Here is a 20,536-nt window from a genome sequence, read left to right on the forward strand (position 1 = left end):
GCCAGGCATGTCACCGCGGCTGACGCAAGGCCGCTTGCACCGCATTGCACTTACAGCGTAGCGCATAACAGAAGTGTGTGCGCGGCTTCGCCACGCGCTGCGACGCTCCCGACACTCCCAGCCGCCAGCGCATAGCAAAGAGAGAAAAGAAACTCGCTTTCATCTCCCTCTGATCACAGAGACATGCAGCATCCAGTCCAACAGGTATATATACGGCCGGGCGGCAGATCGGATCACGCACGGCGGCCACAGTTAATTATCAGCGCTGAGGCTTGCCAAGACCCCCTCTGGCATCCCGCCCTGTCCGTGCTGTATAACCGTGAAGTCAATTAAACGGCATTCATAATTAAATTCCTCATCGAATCGGATGACAGTACTGTTGACAATGATGACGGCGATACTTTACTGTCGGAGAGATCCAGCAGCGGGGATCAACGGCTCCATAAGCATTATGTAATACTTAAAAAAAAAAAAAAGCAGATCTACAAGCTCATAGCGCGCCACCGAGTGGCGCGCTACGAGCTTGTAGGTCTGGTATTTTTGAGAAATCGTGAAAATGCGGCACAAATTTTTGAATATATATATATATATATATATTCTTTCAGAAGACTTTTTTTGACCCATGTTCTCACATTAACACGGAAGGATTGTTCCGTGTAGGAGAGAAATAGCTACAGTATACTGCTACACCACAGAGTGTCTTCCCCCTGGTATAGAATTCAACCCCCTCTCTCTTTAACATGTTGAGGAGTTCTATACTGACTGCGAGCTCATTTGGATTCCACATTGGCCACGCTCAGATAAGCCGGCTAGTCTGGCTGTAAAGAGCCGGAGCGGTGCGCCGATAATATCATGAGTTATCCGTGTCCTGGAACACACACGGACTTACACACGGGCGCAGCCACACACACACACACACACACACACACACACACACACACACACTCACAGAGAGACTCGTAAAAACAGAGAGAGATCAATCTGCCATGCTTTTATGACGCGAGAAGGACAAACGTATAAAATCCATATATTGGAATGCACAAGCGGATATCGGATATTTCCCTTAAAGGAAAGACAATCGCACTGACTTGATACATGCATGCACCGCGCGCACACACATGTAGAAAACAGTCATCTCCTTCGCGCTCATGTGCATTTTAAGTTCACACACATTCTCACGTATTTGACACTCAACTGTAAACGCAGTACACGGCCCAGGTCTTCGCACACAAACACTGTGGCTCATGTGACATACTGACAGAATGTCTGTGGTGTGACACTGAACTCACTGGGGGGATGTAAAATTGTAAACAACTTTCAGGGCCTATATTGCTCTTCCTTCCCTCCTGATTATGCTGCCAGAGATGACGGCATTGTACTCTATACCACTGCAATCGTTTAGATTTCAGCCATCTCCTTTTTACACTTGACAGTAAAGGAGGGCATGGCAGTGGCAGAGATTAAAATAGGGTGCGTTTTGCATCCCAAAACGCAGTTTATAGTTGAACGACCTCTGCATCCGCGGGATGCACTACTGTACTACTGTACTGTTTTGCTAGCTTTAGTTATACTAATCATTTCTTCTTCTGTTTTCTACATGAATATAACCAAATTATAACCATATAAAATGAAATGGGAGTTAAATGCTGTAATTAGTAAAAAAAAAAAGCAAAATATGACTCCTAATGTCGTTGAAGTGGGACTCATAAAATGTCCCTGGGACTCATCTAAAAGACCATCCCTGGGACTCATCTAGAAGACCATCCCTGGGACTCATCTAGAAGACCATCCCTGGGACTCATCTAAAAGACCATCCCTGGGACTCATCTAGAAGACCATCCCTGGGACTCATCTAGAAGACCATCCCTGGGACTCATCTAGAAGACCATCCCTGGGACTCATCTAGAAGACCATCCCTGGGACTCATCTAGAAGACCATCCCTGGGACTCATCTAGAAGACCATCCCTGGGACTCATCTAGAAGACCATCCCTGGGACTCATCTAGAAGACCATCCCTGGGACCCATCTAGAAGACCATCCCTGCATCCCTCAATACATTGAAAACCTATTTACATCACTGCCGTGGCGTCCATTTCCTGGTTCCCAACGATTAATTTCTTTCCGTGGAGATTTCCAATCCAGGATCCTGGTGAATCATGACCATAAAACATACCCATACCCCATCTTCTATAAAAAGCTACCTGAAGGCCTCCATCCCACCCATCAGTGTGCAGGAAGGGGAGTGGGGTGGATCGTGTCCTAAAGGAAAGGGGACCATGCTGCCCTTCATTGTACACTTCTGGACTGTAGACTAATGCATTGTGGGGCTGCACTTTCTTTCCCATTATAAATCTTTTTTTCAGACAGTCACAGGGGCCATTGTCACTTAAATGTCATTGATTGCATGGGCTTTAAAAAACTCTATGCGGATGTGGGACGATAAGAGGTGTGGACAAGAATGGAAAGTGGTCCCACGTGGCTTAACCACTAAAAGCGTATATAATTTGTTGACCCGGGGTCCCCCAGGGGCCTGTGCCTGGTCCCCTCCTTAGTCCTTACTTACACAAAGACCCCTTTTCCACCGGTTGGTTCCCAACGGGAACCGGTTCACTTCTTTTTGGTTCTTAGTCCATGAGCCAGAGCTCCAAAATTGGAACGTTAATTATGATTTGAGTGTGCATAACCATACCTATATTAGATTGTTATCACCATGAAACTTCCCCAGTTGATTACTTACACGAAGACAATGATTTATTGTATTACACATTTTAATACAATTTTTAATACAATGCCTCATTTGAATGCAAATGAGGCATTATATAGGAAAATATGCAAAAACATCGATAATATGAAAACGCTACTACTGTGGAAGGGTTATCATATATGAATTTACTTATATTGATCCTGTAGTGTAAACATTTGAATACACGTATGGTTTTGCCCACTCAATTCATAATTAATTCAAATAACTGAACCAGTTCCCATTGGGCACCAACCGGTGGAAAAGGGGTCAAAATGTCTGCCTAAAATAGCCGATCTACAAGTTCACAATGTGCCACCTTTCAACGTGTTGTGTAGCTTGTAAGATCATAATTGGGTTGTGGTGAAAATATGTTATTGTAGCTATGTACAGTTGCACACGTGTTTGTATCTGTACGGGCCTTGCAGATGTTCTGTCAAAGGGTTTTACTTCACTCAGCTTGAAGTGACTTGAGATCTGTGGGACACCGCGGTCGCCATCAGAACACATGCCTCTCTGTGTGCATACATGTATGTGTGTGTGTGTGTGTGTGTGTGTGTGTGTGTGTGCGCGCGCGTGCGTGGGTGCGTGTGGCTTCTTGCGGCTGATTTGTGCGTGTTCACTAATTCAACATCCACGTGTCGTGCTCATGTCACCCTACACCTGCACGGATCAATATAATTGACCGAAGGTCTGTCAATGTCCTCTCAGTCAATTATTGTTCCCGGCATAATTACAATCCTCCCTCCCGCGCACTCACAGCAGCTTGGCCACGTTCTCTACCACTGCTCTGACATTTGATCACAGACGCGTTTATAAGCAAATTACAAGTTTACACGTTGAAATTAACCACAACAAACAACGGCCGCTGTTTGAAAGCGACACATCCTGGCACGGATGCCGCATGCAGTCAGCCCTGAGCGACTGCCAATCATCCAGCACTACTAGCCAGAGGAGATATACTTTAACGTGATCAAATCAGGTTCTTACAACTCGGTGCTTTTGCGGCAAACCATACAGTACCTAATCTCTCAAAACAAGATTATGTTTGCCGAATGCATGGGTTCACATGATTGTATAGCAAATCAAATGTTTGTTCTGGTATTGCATTCCAGAACCTTGCACCCTGACAAGGTTCTGTTTTCGCTATACGGGGCCACCTTGACGTGCGTCTTGACTTAATTTTAGGTTGTGAACGCAGTCCTGCTGACTCTGTTTCTATATGGTATGTGGTTTGTGTTCCTGGAGGCTCAGAAATCTGAACACATTTGATTTGTTGATTTGACTCCACCTATGTACATATGATGTGTGGGGTCCTGACGTGAAATATTGAGAACCGCTGATATAGAGACTTTTTTTTTTATTTCGACGTCAGGCCTAAAATGGGTTAAATGACTTGTTCCCAGACCATTCACTGTGTGTCATTCATTCCCCCATTTTCTGTATGCATTTTCTTTCTCTCTCTACTGTAACTATCAGATAAAGACTTAAACAATATAAAAGTTGTATAAAAGTATTTATGTCTTGTATGACGTGTTAACCACTTGAACTGTATGCTTCGTTGACCGGCGTACAGTTTAAGCCATTTTGGAGGACTGAGGTCGATAAAAAAAGGCTTCTAAATCAAAAAAAATTTCTAAGTTTCTATGTCAGTGGTGCTCAACCTTTTTCATGTCAAGGACCCCCAGAATTATCTCTATTGGGCCACGGACCCCCATCTCCAAATATGTTGTTCCAGGGACCCCCCAGAAGCAAATATTTTAGTTAAAAATGTTCCCTCTGGAATATATTATTCAATGATTTGCGCCACATTTTAACAACTTCAAAAATAGCAGACCTACAAGCTCGTAGCGTGCCACTCGGTGGCGCGCTATGAGCTTGTAGATCTGCTATTTTCCAATAGCTAAATTATAACATAATGTAACATAATGTATCTTTGCAGAAAACGTTGCATCCGCCTGTACAAGCCTGCGACGCGTTATGAGCTCGTATAGATCTGCTATTTTCTGCACAACTTTCGCCTAGTTCCCGCTGAACTCTCTGACCGCTATTATTATTATTATGACATGACCCCAGGACGGGGTCTGAGAGCTGCACCGGAGGTGTCGATGGATGTACTTAAAATAACGTGTCTTTCCACGTATCGCATGTGCTCGTATATGTGGTGTATGTGGCCACACTGGAACATGGGCTGAACCTCCATGCCTCGCATGGCTAACATTCAGGATGTCATGCCTGCCGACTGTCCTCGCCGTCCGTCCGCTCCTCACACCGCTAAACCTCCACCCGAAATAGTACGGCGTCATCTAAGACCGGCCCGCCGGGGGTCACGTTCAAGAACACTCAGCCGCGGCCAACACAAGCGGGGGGGGCGTTCGTCAAGGCAAAACTCTGCTCGTTTTGATCGCAATTTTGTTTTTTTGCATCGCAATAATCATTTTGACTATAACCTTCCTGGGCAAACAAAACGAAACCCCTCGTGCTTGAAATGATATTATGCAAATACATAATAGCCCTGCCCATGTGGGAATTTGCCTGTTCATTTACATGGCATTGATTTATTTGTGTCCTGGGTTAAGCCATTGTCAAAAATGTTGCAAACGTAAAGACTTGCGTCGGACGACATGCACAATCGAAAATGTGGCAAACGTGCATTAGCCACTACTGTTGCAGATGAATTCCGGAGTCATGGGGCTTGTGGGTTAGTGTGCCCTCTCTTCGTATGTTTTGCTAGAGGGAGTTGGCTAGCTTTCATCCAGTGGCATGCTTCCCCCCTCCTAGCGTAGCCTGTAATTTACACAATAGTGGGACAAGGCGAGGGAACAAAGTGGCCATTAGCTCATGGGGACGTATATGGGACGGGATGGGACGGCCCCAGCTGTGTAGCCCTGTATACACTGTCAAATCCTCCACGCTCACCCAGCTCAGAGAGTGCAGAAATGGACCCAGAATGGACCATTTGTGTGTCCGCCCATACACACACTGAGGGTTTTACTGTGTGTAGCATAGGCCAAACAATAGGCTACTGTGGTACTCTAAACATAGGATAGGGGCCTTGCTCAGTGGTTGCTCTCCATATATTTTCCTGGACTATTTCGGGCTCATTTGAATTGTTATTTCTGTTTCTGGATTGTGCACACTTCAAAGCAAACGCGTCGCCAGGTTGTTAATTTTAGCCTCTGTGTTTTTTTTGTGTGTTAATTTGCCAGCCTTTCCGCAAGGACATTTTGTGCCGGTGCTGACTCCTGTTTTGGATGGCCGGCGGTCGCTCCGCTGACTACCTCGACCGCTCACTATGTGGTACGCTCTTTGCTATCATTTACAGTCATGAAGCCCATGGCCTTATTAAATCCTATACCGTGTTAAAAATAGCACAGAGTCCCATATACAGCATGGGCTTCTGTAACTCGCCAGCCTGGCAGTTACCTGTTAAGTCGACATGTCAAGCATAACATGTCAGTCACCGCTTGCAAAAGAAAAAAAAACTATTGTCGAGAAGAAAAAGTCACAGGTGGAAAGGCTGGCCGTGGTCCAATCAGGACCGGGCTGGGCGGGGATAACAGGAGAGTGCAAGAGGCCCGCAGACAGTATAGTAGTATTCAGTTAGAGAGAAGGAGAGAGAGAGAGAGAGAGAGGGAGAGGGAGGGGGCAGGAGGAGGAGGGTGTGTAATTGTGTATGTACTGTATGTCTGTGTGTGTGTGTGTGTGTGTGTGTGTGTGTGTGTGTGTGTGTGAGTGTGTGTGTGAGTGTGTGCGGGTCCCTAGCCAGGGAGCTAAACTTAGCACTGCTGGCAGAGGTGTCAGTGTACAGTAGGCTCAGAGACAGAGATAGAGACAGACATCCACAGAGAGGGAGAGACTGGATGTGTGCGTGTGCCGCTGTTCGGCAGCCAAACGCTCCGCTATCGCGACCGCAACTACTACGACTACGTCTGCTGCTCCTCCACCATGCATATTCTACACTCGCACTGCGTCATCAGGTCAGGGTGAAATCATATTTCACTGTTAAAGAATGTCATATATATATATATATTACCCGCCGCCGCTGCTTTGTGTCACTTGTTACTGTGTGTCTCTCTTGCACGCTCTGCAAGTATAGCAGCAGTGCGGCTCGTTTGCCTCTGTTCCTCGCACACACTCGCAGCGTTCCGAGCGTAGAGTTATACTCCTCTCTCGGGAGGCGTCTTCTGTTTTTATTGCGTGGGACCGTCTGTGGCTACATCTGTTTCTTTTTATCAGTATGTTGTGTTGTTTATGTCCACGGGTGCTTTTTAAGTTTAAGCGCTTAAAGCAGAGAGTCGGTGCACGTAGGCGGTGGTGCGACGCAACAGGCAAGGACTTTGCACACTCAACAGAAAGTATGTCGCAATACATCCAGTGTCTGTTTACATGGCTGACAATTCAAAAGAGCCCGAGACTTGCCCCGGCTCGTAAACGTCAAAAAGTGAGAATGCCGTGCTTTCGTCTATGAACTTGTCTTCTCTGCACGGCATGGCAGCACGCCCCCCTCTCTTACCCCCCCCCCCCCCCCCCCGCCTTGACGTGGTCCAATTTAAAATCCTGCCAGGCTGTGACGCTTTCTTACATAAGCATGCAAAGTCTAACAGAGTGGGCTGTGGGGTTGTGTTGTTTTGTTTTGTGTTTTGTTTAGTTTTTTCCCTCCACACTGCTTCGTGTCGTACAAGAGGTGGATTGGTTAATTTGCTCGCCACTGCACGTGCACAAACTCCACAACAAATGCAGCATGCCGGCGAGGATTCATAGTTTTTATTAGACTTTTCCTTTTTCTTGCCCCGGGAGGCTCTCTCCTGCGGGTGAAATGCTATTTGACTTACCTAAACTCTCCGGTCTTGTACAGTAATGCTATTTGACTTACCTAAACTCTCAGGTCTTGTACAGAATTCTCTCAAGCAGAAGCAAGAGAAATTATTTATGATCTCTTTGAGATGAAGATGCGAAATGGTCTCACTCTCTCTCCTGTCTCTCAATGTGTGTGTGTGTGTGTGTGTGTGTGTGTGTGTGTGTGTGTGTGTGTGTGTGTGTGTGTGTGTGTGTGTGTGTGTGTGTGTGTGTGTGTGTGTGTGTGTGTGTGTGTGTGTGTGTGTGTGTGTGTGTGTGTGTGTGTGTGTGTGTGTGTGTGCGTGCGTGCGTGCGTGCGTGCGTGCGCGCGCGCGTGTACGCACGCGCGCGCGCGCGTGTGCGTGTACGCACGTGCGTGCGCGTATATGTAATGTGTGCAAAAAAATAGGAAAATAGGAAAATAGTCAAATATGTACCTTTCAAAAGATCTTCATTAACTCACAGCTATTTGAGGGTTGATTCATTGCATGCATGCATGTGTGTGCATGCGTGCGTGCGTGCACATGTAGATGTGTACATACATGTGTGTATGTATGTATGTATGTATGTGTCTGTGCAGACTGTACTCTTCCTATCACCAGTGTGTATCACCATGGGGCCATAATGCCTGCGTGAGTAGGACGCGCCTCCCGGCGTCTGGCCAACTCACTTGGCCGCGGCAGCGGGGTCGGGGTCGGGACGCCAGGGTGTCGTGAGGTCATAGGTGACAAGGAGGGAGGAGCAAAGGGAAGGAAGGAGGAAACAAAGCTAGTGAGGGAGGACAGGAGCAAAAAGGTGTGTGTGTGTGTGTGTGTACGGGGCTTCAACATGGGCGTCGACCTGTCATTTAGCCCATTCTGGGCGGGAACCCCCCACTCGGTGGCGCGCTATGAGCTTGTAGATCTGCTATTTTGGAAAAATCGTGAAAATGTAGTGCAAATCTTTGAATATATATTCTTTCAGAGCGAACGTTTTTAACTCAAATCTTTGCTTCTGAGAGGGGGGTCCCTGGAACAACATATTTTCAGATGGGGGTCGGCGGCCAATTACATATAATTTTAGGGGTTCCTTTGACATGAAATATTTAGAACCACTGACATAGAAACATGAGGTTTTTCAGGAAACTGTCAGAATTTAGAAGGACATTTTTTAAATTTCGAGGTCAGGCCTAAATGGGTTAGCTGACAGGCTGGCGGTGTTGCCCCCAGCGATGGTGCATGGCTCTGTTTGATGAGCAGAGAGAGAGAGAGAGAGAGAGACAGTTGCCTTATTTTTCTATTCCGTATTTTCCCTGGCAGCGTGCCAGCATCTCCACCCTGTCATTCTGCCCCGGCAGCTTCTTTTCAGATGCTTCCTCTTTCAGTGTAAGCCCCGTGTGCACCGACAGCAACGTGCACTGTATGTGTCCGTGAACATGAGAAACAAACAAAGAGAAGAAATGCAGCGTGTCAATCGGTTGTTGCTGCATTATAGCCATTCTGTATGCTGTTGAAGTATAACAGAAAGGACGGCCTTGCCCGCATGTGCACGCTGTGTGTGCACGCTGTGTGTGCACGCTGTGTGTGCACGTTGTTAAATCTTATACATACTGTATAGGTTTTTCAGAAAGCTGTCAGGATTTAGAAGACATATTTTTTTAGAATATAGGTTAAATGGGTTAATGCAGGTTCCCTCTTTAGGTCTCATGTCCAGTCACCACCCGTCTCCCACCACGTCTGTCTAGTATGGCTCCTCTTTGCCCCGTGTCGGGCAAATCCCAGTACAGTACAGTACAGTAGTGACAGCGGCAGAGTTTTAATAAAAACAGTACAGTAGTGACAGCAGCAGAATGTTTTCTCTTTAATTAACAGGCCTTCATTATGCAGCTCATACTCCCACTGATGCGTTCTCAAAAGGGCAAAGGCGAGCGTAAGAACGCTGCAGCCTTGCAGTCGGAGCCAGCACGCATGCAGTTGGCATTTTGGGCCCAATATCTTTAACTGCCAAATTGAGCAGGTAATTATATCCTCCCAGGGCACATGTGGCTTGCCAGCAAGACATAGAAAGTATGCTCCGTTATGAGGTGAAGTGGGTGGTGCTCCCCTGGGTCATGTTGAAGTATTAATGAGGCCAGACATAATATTACATTGTTTAATCAATGAAAGTCCTCCCTGGAGAAAAAACAGCTCTGTAGCATCTGTTCATCATGCCTTTTAAAAACAATGCAATTTGCTGCAGAACCACTGCAGATGGAGAGGAAAAAAAGAGGTCCGCTTTTACAGAAAATGAGAAAAACTGGTTAGCATTGACATTTCAGGCATTTTACAATGTATTTCCAATAGCTTTTCGTGGCCCCAAGATCATGAGAAACCGTCTACTGTGTGTGGAGAGAGCAAAGCCAATGTCAATTACAAGTTTAAGAGATCATATTGGCTTCTAACAGGACATTGACAGACCTGCGGTTGGTGTTTACGCCCTAGAGATACAAGTCGACTTTGAAATGTAACGTTTTCAACATTATTCATTCAAGCAGGCCAATGTTATTAACAGCAATAGGAGGTTGTTACAGTTCAACGCACAGCGCACATGCAGTCACATACCTGCAAGCGACCCAGTGTTACCGCAAATTGTTGTCCTGTCGGCCACTGCGATTCCGTGCCTTGCTGGCTTGCTCAAGTGCAATGGGCTATATGCACAGTCATATACAGTATATACACACACGCCATTTTGGAAAGAACTTGGGCCCCTTCCCTCCTTCCTTCACAGGTGGTACCACTGATACTAATGAAGGCTCTGTTCCATTCCATTCCAGAGCCTTTAGTATCATCAGTAACACCGGTGAAGGAAGTATAGGGAAGTGGCCCGGAAGTAGGAAGAGTTATTCTGTGTGCATATATATATATATATATATATAGCTCATTTGACCGTGCCTGGCAGAGGAAGGGGTTGTTAGTTGTTGATTTCCTTGCACTCGTATCTCAAGATGCCACAGAGAGATCACACACAGACACACCCCCACCATCACCATCAGCACCAGGCAGGGATTTCGTCGACCCAGACACGCGCATGTCTGTATAAGCCTGTTTAAGCCGCCAAACGGCCGGGGCTCCGCAGGAGAAGAACCACTACTTTTCGCCCGTAATTGCCCGACTCCCGAGCGAAGAACGCCCCCCCCCCCCCCCCCCCCCCGACCTCCCCCCAACCCCTCCCCCCCACGTACCTTGCTTACTGAGCAAATGCAACCTATAGCCAGCCCTGTGCATTCTATCTCGGCAGAGCATGCCCATGTTTTATTGATGGCGCCATAATGGAGTGCAGTCTCCGTCTCGCTGAGCGGCGGCATTAACCCGTTCAGGGCGGGAAACCCCTCTTTTGGTGTGTTTTTTTTAAGCATTACGTTACGCTTTAGCTGTTGGAAAATAGCAGATCTGCAAGCTCGTAGCGAAATCGCGAAAATGTGGCGCAAATCGTTGAATATATATTCTTTCGGAAGCGAACGTTTTTAACTCAAATCTTTGCTTCTGGGAGGGTTCCCTAGAACAAAATATTTTCAGACGGGGGTCGGCGGCCAAATTCATATCATTTTTGGGGTGCTTGACATGAAAAAACCTTGAGAACCACTGACATAGAAACACAGAAGGTTTATCAGAAAACTGGCATTTGTAGAATGGCCCTTGGGTCTAAACGGGTTAAAGAGCTGGGGGACGATTAGCAGCAGTCTGAGAGTATACGGAGCAGCACAGCCTCAGGGGAGTCTACACACAATCCTCCCCGTATGCACCGCACTAATAGACAACACTCTCCTCCCTCCTCACACCACCAGGCCTCTATCTGTCTCTATAGCCCTCCTTCTCTCTCTCTCTCCATCCACTGTATACTCTCATGCTTCCTCTATCTGTCTCTATAGCCCTCCTCCTTCTCTCTCCCTCTCCATCCACTGTATACTCTCATGCTTCCTCTATCTGTCTCTATAGCCCTCCTTCTCTCTCCCTCTCCATCCATCCACTGTATACTCTCATGCTTCCCCAGTGGGGAACATTCAGTCAAGCTGAGAGCACCTCTCTGGGCTCTGCACACCTCTCCCCCCCGTGTGTGTGTGTGTGTGTGTGTGTGTGTGTGTGTGTGCGTGTGCGCGTTTGTGCGTGCGCGTATAGTCCATTCACTAATTATCTTTCTTTCTCCCTGTCTCTCTCTCTCTCTTCTCAGGTGGCTCGATGGCCCGAAGAGGAAGAGGAAGAACAGCCAGTGTTCGGTGAAGAGTGTTACTGGTGAGCACCTGACTCCTCCCAGCACTTTCCATTGAGAGAGAGAGAGAGAGAGAGAGAGAGAGAGACACTCTATGCTCCACACGTCTCTAAAGTGGCCACTACAAACCAAAACAAAAGCCCCTTCCATCTCTTACCTGAAGTGGCAGCACGGCAAAAAAAGGGTTTAATAGATCACAGCCCTTTCATACCGTCGGCGAGTGTCTCCATTTGAAGAAGGATTTCCACTTCCCACGCATAGAGAGCCGCCGCGACCTCGCTTGTACCGCACCATTACATCGGCTATTTGTTCCGTTTTGCACATCAGAGCAATGTGTCCTTTTACGCATTCAGCACGCATGTTCTCTTATTACAAAACGGGACATTCTTGTAGAGATGACATATTACACATGACCGTATGTGGTGCAGTTATACAGTACGCTATGAATATACACTTATGTATATCATTCCAAACAGATGTCTGGGTTACGTAACATATTAATTCCCCACGCTACACTGTGACTACAGTCTGGAAGTGTTGTCCCCATTTCTACAAACGGCTCCTTCCATTTTTGTCTCCACCAGCCGAAGGCATGGGGAGAGTATGTTTTGCACTCCGTCCGTCCGTGTGTCCGTGTGTCCGTGTGTCCGTGTGTCCGTGTGTCCGTCCGTGACCAGCTAATCTCAGCCACCGTTAACCCGGTCGATGCCAAATTTTGCACACACACTCCCTGGATGCCAACCATGAACCTCTGCCCCAAACTTTCCAGAACGGCCTGTTATAGCGCCACCAGGAGGCCGCTTTGTGCAAAACAAGTTTTTTCACAGTACACCTACAGATTTTGTCCAAACATCACGCAAATTAGTACACAGTCTCTCTAGAGCCATTCAACGAAACGGGTCTTTCAGATTTCTCAGACTCCATCCTGATTGGTTAAGATTGGCTTCCAAAGTTCACAGGAGTGCTCAGTTTCAAACAAAATGCTGCAAATCATGAACACATCGCGTGATTTCCCTGAAATTGTGCACGCACATTCCCACTAGGCCGAGGACGAAATGCCACATGAACAATTTCAACTCAGCCTCAAGGTGGCGCTATAACTGGCCCAAAAGTGTTTTTACCTCTAACTGCACGGATCTGTGGATAACCTGGTGGAGACCTGTGCCCAGAAGGGCACTTTTTCTAGTTTACTGTACTTTTGTTAAGTGTATTGATATAAGTACATGGTACAGTGCACCATATTGGCAACTGAACTGACCAGACAAAGTGCCCCTCCATTATTTTTTATTTTGTAACGTTTCAGCTGTTTAATGTTTTCCAGTGCCAAAGTGTGTAATAATACATTGACTCCAGAAGCACTGTTTACCATAAAAAAAAAAAAAAAAAGTAAGTGCATTTTTTGAATGCTACATTTAAGAGTTTAAGCTCCTCTTGAAAGAGCATTTGACTAAAAGTGAGTTTGTTTTTCCCCAATCTCATTGACTGGAGGGAAGGTCACACTGCGACTGTTGTCCTCAATGTTAATGTGTCCACTCAGAGAGTGTATACAGACGTAACCAAAATGCACTTACTGTTTCAAACGTTAGTTTATACAGGTTGTTAGGAGGCGTGTAAACCAGTGGTTCTCAACCTTTTCTGGATCAAGTGCACCGTGCACTTGAAAAGCATTCATCTGACCACTTAACACAGCAGCCGTGTTATGGGTACATTTTGGGTTGGTGCATTTTAAGAGCAAGTTCCAATTCATTGGTATCACAAAGAAAACACAATTTCCCCCATAGGTTTTAAAGACAAAATACCATGATGTTTTTTTTTTATATATTACATGATTAATTATATTATATTATTGTTTTTAAAAGTAGTTACTGTATATTATCATTAAAATCGCAGTGTTTTGCCAATTATTCGGGGACCCACTTGACAACCACTGGGGTAAACTCCCTGTCACTTTCTGTTCTCATCAGCCTATAGTGCGCCTGGTTGCCATAGCAGCGTGTTGTACGCATGCCCGTGCACAAACCACCACCCTACAGTATATGCAGCTCGCTGAGAAAATCACGACGGAAGTACATTTTGTTTTTCGGGGCGCATTGTGAGCTTGTAGATCTTCAGGACGGGAACCCCTTTTGGTGTTTTAAGCATTATGTTATACGTTAGCTATGTGCCGCACTAAGAGCAATTTTTTTTTTATCTTGAAAACATGCAAATTCTTTAACATATATTCTTTCACAGCGAACATTTTTCATTCAAATCTTATGCTTCTGGGATGTCCCTGAAACAAAACATATTTTGAGATGGGGGTCGGCGGCCAATTACATATATTTTTACGGTTCGTGACAAACTTTCGCACACCTAGGAATTAGGCGTATGCAGCACAGGTGCGTAGGCCAGTAGGCATCAATGAAAGCAATAAGGTACACCCGCACACTGTATCTGCTCGGTACATGAGTATTGTCGTGACATGAAATGTTTGAGAACCACTGATATACTGTAGAAACACATAGGTTTTTCAGAAAACTGTCATGATTTAGAAGACATTTTTGGAATCGGCCATAAGCATAAATGGGGCTTTCGCTGCATGCCACTCCCGCTCAGTTTGTGTGAACGCAGCGCGGGACCGGACTCACGCCGTCACCTTGTTTACATTGTGCTCCGCCGTGTGTAACGCGAGCAGAACGAGGCGACGTAGCGCACAGCCTCTCATCGTTCATCAGAACGAGGCGACGTAGCGCACAGCCTCTCATCGTTCAGCAGAACGAGGTGACGTAGCGCACAGCCTCTCATCGTTCAGCAGAACGAGGCGACGTAGCGCACAGCCTCTCATCGTTCAGCAGAACGAGGCGACGTAGCGCACAGCCCTTCATCGTTCAGTAGAACGAGGAGACGTAGTGCACAGCCCTTCATCGCTCAGCAGAATGAGGAGACGTAGCGCACAGCCTCTCATCGCTCAGCAGAATGAGGCGACGTAGCGCACAGCCTCTCATCGCTCAGCAGAATGAGGAGACGTAGCGCACAGCCCTTCATCGTTCAGTAGAACGAGGTGACGTAGCGCACAGCCTCTCATCGCTCAGCAGAATGAGGAGACGTAGCGCACAGCCCTTCAGCGTTCAGTAGAACGAGGCGACGTAGCGCACAGCCCTTCATCGTTCAGCAGAATGAGGCGACGTAGCGCACAGCCTCTCATCTCTCAGTAGAACGAGGTGACGTAGAACGAGGTGACGTAGCGCACAGCCTCTCATCTCTCAGCAGAACGAGGCGACGTAGCGCACAGCCCTTCATCGGCAAACCAATGTCTTCCGCTCCGCTCGCTTTCTTCTCTGACGTCTGACTGACAACTCCTAAATCCCACGAGCGAAGACATTTTAAACAGACGGTGGGGGGGTTGAGAGAGAGAGAGAGCGAGAGGGGGAGAGGGAGAGAGAGAGAGAGAGGGGGAGATAGAGAGAGAGGCAGCAGCCGGAAGAACTGAGGCGAGAAACCATTGAAGGCGCCACTAGTGGTGTGCTGGGCAGTGGGTAGCATCTGTGGGGTGAAGCGTATGCGTTCACAATAATGCATCTGTCATCGTGCAGCCAGCCAGTGATGGGGCTAACCATTCAGAAAAAGCCCCAAAATGTACACCCCCCCCACGGTACATTCCCAGCATGCTCTCTGCCTTCCTGCATGCTCGCCCGCCCGCCGTATAGCTATAAGCTTATACGCTCGCTGCTACATTTGACATGTGGAAAAACATGCCCGTCTCGGTCGCTGTCACGGAGGTATTATATATATATGAGCCCACTTACCTTGACCTTAATGATGTCATTAGGTGTATATATATATATCCTTCCAATAGGACTGCCTATATGGGCTGGTTTTTGAAGCCCCCTTTTTCGTCGGGACTGCATTTAAACTATCTCACGGGTTGCTTTTCTTCCCGCTTATACTTGACTTGGCCCTCTACTTCCATTTTCACAGCCGCATCATTTTCTGAGGCTTATTGCTATGGATACTATTACCAATGCAATAACAAGGGAATTTACCCAAACCCCCTAAATTAGACCCGGTTTCTAAAAGTGTGCCAGGACTTATAAACATGCATGGGGGAAAAAGCTTTGAATTTAAACCTTTTCCTGAGAATCAGGAAGTATAATTAATAAATGTATTACCCTCAGTCAAACATGTAGGCTACAAACAATAAATAAAAATGTGCATTACGACATGGGGGCCTGGGAAAGCCCGGTTTGAATGGAAAATGTGTAGGGCTCTATAGTGACAGACAGACGGTCCAGCGCGGTCTGGTAATGGGAGTTGGCATCTTTGGCAGACCTTTGGCACTCACTGGCAGCCATGCATGGGAGGAGCACAGCGGTCCACATGGGCACACAAAGAGCTTGTGTCTGACACTGCAGGCCCTTTCAAACCCCAAAAAGCTATGGTGTGCAAAAGAAAAGTCAATTATTACCGTTTATTTTCATTCCGTTTTAACCCATGCTTTAGCTATTGAAAAATTGCAGATCTACAAGCTCGTGGCGCGCTACGAGCTTGTAGGTCTGCTATTTTTGTAAAAAATCGAAGAACGACGGACATAGAAACATAGCTTTTTCAGAAAGCTGTCAGGATGTAGAAGACATTTTTTAGAATCTGATCTCAGGTCAAAATGGGTTAAGTTGTGTTCAGTCCCCCCCCCCCCTCCCCCCCCCCCCAAAAACGAAACAATGAAGCAGAGTCATTGATGGGAGGGTCCCAGGCCACAGGCGAGAGAGAGAGAGAGAGAGGGGGCTGCAGCCATATTGATTTTGGGCTCAGCTTCCCAACAACAGCCCCCACAGACTGGCACAGGATCAACCAGGCAAGGCAGCGTCTGGCCTGACCAGAGCTCCTGCCAGAGAAGACATATATTACATCCACCGTTCACCTCTTCCCTCATTTTTCTTCAGCCCCTCTCCCTCTCTGTCTCCTTCTCGTCTGATGTCTTACCCTCCTCTCCTCTCCTCTCCTCTCCTCTCCTCTCCTCTCCTCTCCTCTCCTCTCCTCTCCTCTCCTCTCCTCTCCTCTCCTCTCCTCTCCTCTCCTCTCCTCTCCTCTCCTCTCCTCTCCTCTCCTCTCCTCTCCTCTCCTCTCCTCTCCTCTCCTCTCCTCTCCTCTCCTCTCCTCTCCTCTCCTCTCCTCTCCTCCATCTCTGTTTGTAGTTGTGCCAAGGGCATGGTCGAACTGACGTTGCCAGGCAGGACTCATGTGGAACCGTTATCCCCTCACACGTGCGCACGGTCGCCACGCACACGCACGCACGGTCACACGCACGCGCTCGCACGGTCGCACGCACACGCGCAGGCATATGTTTGACATCACAGACAAGCAAAACAAACATAATGATATAACATATAGGACATACGTGTGTGGATAAAATGTGTACACACAGAGACCATGCACACTAATGAACGGGCAGGTAAATGCATTGCATGTACTGTACACTCTGTGTCCCCCCCCCCCCCCTGCCGTCCCCTTGAGTGTCCAAAGACGTGCCCGACCTGGCTGTCTATGTGTTTGTGACGGGCATGCACTTTGTGTATTTTTGTGCAAGCGTGCGTCGTAGCGTCTCCTCCCTCTGCTCCTCTGTTTCCCATGCTATATATTACAGTAAATGGCTGGCAATGAGCTGTTTCCTGTGTCTCTGCGCTCACTCGGGGCTCACTCCGTCCTCCTCTCTTCATGTCCGCATCGGAAAAAGAACAGGCTGTCCTATTCCCGAGGCACGAGGGGGGGGAAAGAAACGAGAGAAAAAGACAGAGGGAGAGAGGGAAAAAGAGAGAGAAGACATTCAGAGGGAGTGCAGGAAGGAAGAGATGGAAAGAGAGGAGGAGAGAGAGATATAGATGGAGAGCACAGTGCGAGAGAGAGAGAGGAGGCGGAGTAGAGACGAGCATCAGAGAGATATTTACAGAGACACATTTCGGGATGCTCTGCTCAAATCGTGCACACCTTGTTGTGTTATGCCACGCCGCCGTCCGCAGCATGCTGGAACTGAAACATCAACCCCAAGAGTGGACATTTGCAGTCGTGTTTGTTTTAGATGCAACGGTCAAGTGGTTCATAACTATCTATTCCAATCAATGAGCGGCGAGAGAAGCTTGTCGAAAAATATTCCATGCTGTTTCACCAGAACAGCATGGAATAGAGAGCATATAGAGATACAGCATAGATAATTAAGCTGCTTCTTTTTTTTACTCTTTTCATCTCGTCTTTCTTCTCCACTCTACCCCTCACTTTTTTGTCAACTTCCTGCTTTTCTTTGCTTTCATGTATAGGCGGCAAAATAAACTCTCTCTTTCAACCCATTTTGTGGCGGGAACCCCTTTTGGTGTTAGCATTATGTTATGCTTTAGCTATTGAAAAATAGCAGATCTACAAGCTCATAGCGCGCCACCGAGTGAGCTGAGCTTGTAGGTCTGCTATTTTTGAAGAATCGTGAAAAGTGACATGAAAGTGTTTGAGAACGACTGACATAGAAAAACAGCTTTTTCAAGAAAACAGTCAGGATTTAGAAGACATTTGCAGAATCGTTCCCAGGTCAAAATGGGTTTTAATGTGAGGAAATGTTGCATATGCGTACACCACCACCGCACACTTCACGGGCTCTCCCCCTCGGTCCAAACATAACAGCAGAAGGTGGGATGCGGGGAAGTGGAAGGTTCTGCCGTTTCACGTCGGGGCTCGTGGAGCGAGAGACGCAGAGCATATAAACTGCCATATACGTTCCTCACATCAGTATCCCCCGCACGCGTTCTTCTTTGTCGCGAATGCGTCGCCAGTCTTCTCCTCAAACGCAGTCCCTCTTTCCTCTTGACGTGCATGAGGTCCCCGTCGGGGCTCGGTTCAGTTGACACGTCGTCGGAACCGTTTCCACAACTCGTTTTCCATTCAGTTCACACTTCTTGTTCAGAGCAGCTTCCAGTTCAGCATTCAGTTCACGTCGGTCCGTCGCAGTCGCCTCCTGTGTGCCATTCCCTTGAGTTCCCCCCCTTTCCCCCCTCGTTGACATTGAGTTGACTTTGACCCTCGTTCCCATGTGGACTTTTAAGAAGAACAACAATGATGATGGAAGGATTTAAGCGTGCACTTTCTGATAAAATAAAATAAAATAAAATATGGCTTTACAAAGTAAAGGGGCGGTCACGGACAACTGTCGCATGTTATTTGAATGAGGGAACGGCCTGTCCTAACCATGTGATGAATGTCCCCAGGGCACACATCATGGGGCCTCTTTATGGATGGAACGTGTGTGCGTGTGTGTGTGTGTGTGTGTGTGTGTGTGTGTGTGTGTGTGTGTGTGTGTGTGTGTGTGTGTGTGTGTGTGTGTGTGTGTGTGTGTGTGTGTGTGTGTGTGAGTGAGTGAGTGAGTGAGTGAGTGAGTGAGTGAGTGTGTGTGACTGTGTTTGACTGTGTGTGACTGTGTGCGTATTTTAGTGATACTGCAAGCTGGTTGTGCAGTCTTTCTCTTGCTAAATGTTGAGAATGTCGATTGTTTCATCTACTGTATTTATCTGTTCAGATGTAATCTGAAACTAATTCTGATTAATTCTGCACGTAACTCGCACACAAGTGTGTCTGTGTGTGTGTGTGTGTGTGTGTGTGTGTGTGTTGTGTGTGTGTGTGTGTGTGTGTGTGTGTGTGTGTGTGTGTGTGTGTGTGTGTGTGTGTGTGTGTGTGTGTGTGTGTGTGTGTGTGTGTGTGTGTGTGTGTGTGTGTGTGTGTGTGTGTGTGTGTGTGTGTGTGTGAGTGAGTGAGTGAGTGAGTGTGTGTGTGTGTGTGACTGTGTTTGACTGTGTGTGACTGTGTGCGTATTTTAGTGATACTGCAAGCTGGTTGTGCAGTCTTTCTCTTGCTAAATGTTGAGAATGTCGATTGTTTCATCTACTGTATTTATCTGTTCAGATGTAATCTGAAACTAATTCTGATTAATTCTGCACGTAACTCGCACACAAGTTTGTCTGTGTGTATGTGTGTGTGTGTGTGTGTGTGTGTGTGTGTGTGTGTTGTGTGTGTGTGTGTGTGTGTGTGTGCGCGTGCATCAGAGAGAGTAAAATACAAAGAGGACAAAGTGACTGATATAGAATATGCATAGTTTTATGCCAATTATTAAGATCTCTCTCTCTCTCTCTCTCTCTCTCAGGGTACATCCCCAGCTACTTGGAGAAGGATGAGCCTTGTGTGGTGTGCGGGGACAAGGCCACAGGCTACCACTACCGCTGTATTACCTGTGAGGGCTGCAAGGTGAGGCCGTACCACACATGCACATCACCGTACACGTCACTGTACACCGTACACATCACCGTACACGTCACTGTACACCGTACACATCACCGTACACATCACTGTACACCGTACACATCACGTACAACACATGCACACACCACGGACGCATTCTGTACAACACGTGCACACACCACAGACACATTCTGTCCAACACGTGCACACACCACGGACGCATTCTGTCCAACACATGCACACACCACGGACGCATTCTGTCCAACACGTGCACACACCACGGACGCATTCTGTCCAACACAAGCACACACCACGGACGCATTCTGTCCAACACGTGCACACACCACGGACGCATTCTGTCCAACACGTGCACACACCACGGACGCATTCTGTCCAACACATGCACACACCACGGACGCATTCTGTACAAAGTGAGCACTGATAAATGTCATTGTTGTCGGGTAGAGACCTCCCACTGTATCTCC

At 47.2% G+C, this 20,536-nt stretch overlaps 1 protein-coding gene across 3 annotated transcripts in view; it reads left to right on the top strand.

Moving 5' to 3' along the window:
- LOC310874996 (thyroid hormone receptor alpha) overlaps window positions 1-20,536 on the top strand; it is a 226,106-nt gene that overhangs the window by 182,611 nt on the left and 22,959 nt on the right. For 2 of the 3 annotated variants that reach the window (XM_083787989.1, XM_083787990.1), the window contains 2 exons: window positions 11,766-11,827; window positions 19,957-20,057. In XM_083787989.1, coding sequence (XP_083644115.1) covers window positions 11,766-11,827; window positions 19,957-20,057 — 163 coding nt within the window. Of the gene's footprint in view, window positions 1-6,451; window positions 6,722-11,765; window positions 11,828-19,956; window positions 20,058-20,536 lie in introns of those variants that run through there. The other variant, XM_083787991.1, reaches the window with a different exon arrangement.

The sequence above is a fragment of the Protomyctophum parallelum genome (assembly GCF_964188405.1).
Source record: "Protomyctophum parallelum genome assembly, chromosome: 17".
In the NCBI taxonomy this organism is placed as follows: domain Eukaryota; kingdom Metazoa; phylum Chordata; class Actinopteri; order Myctophiformes; family Myctophidae; genus Protomyctophum; species Protomyctophum parallelum.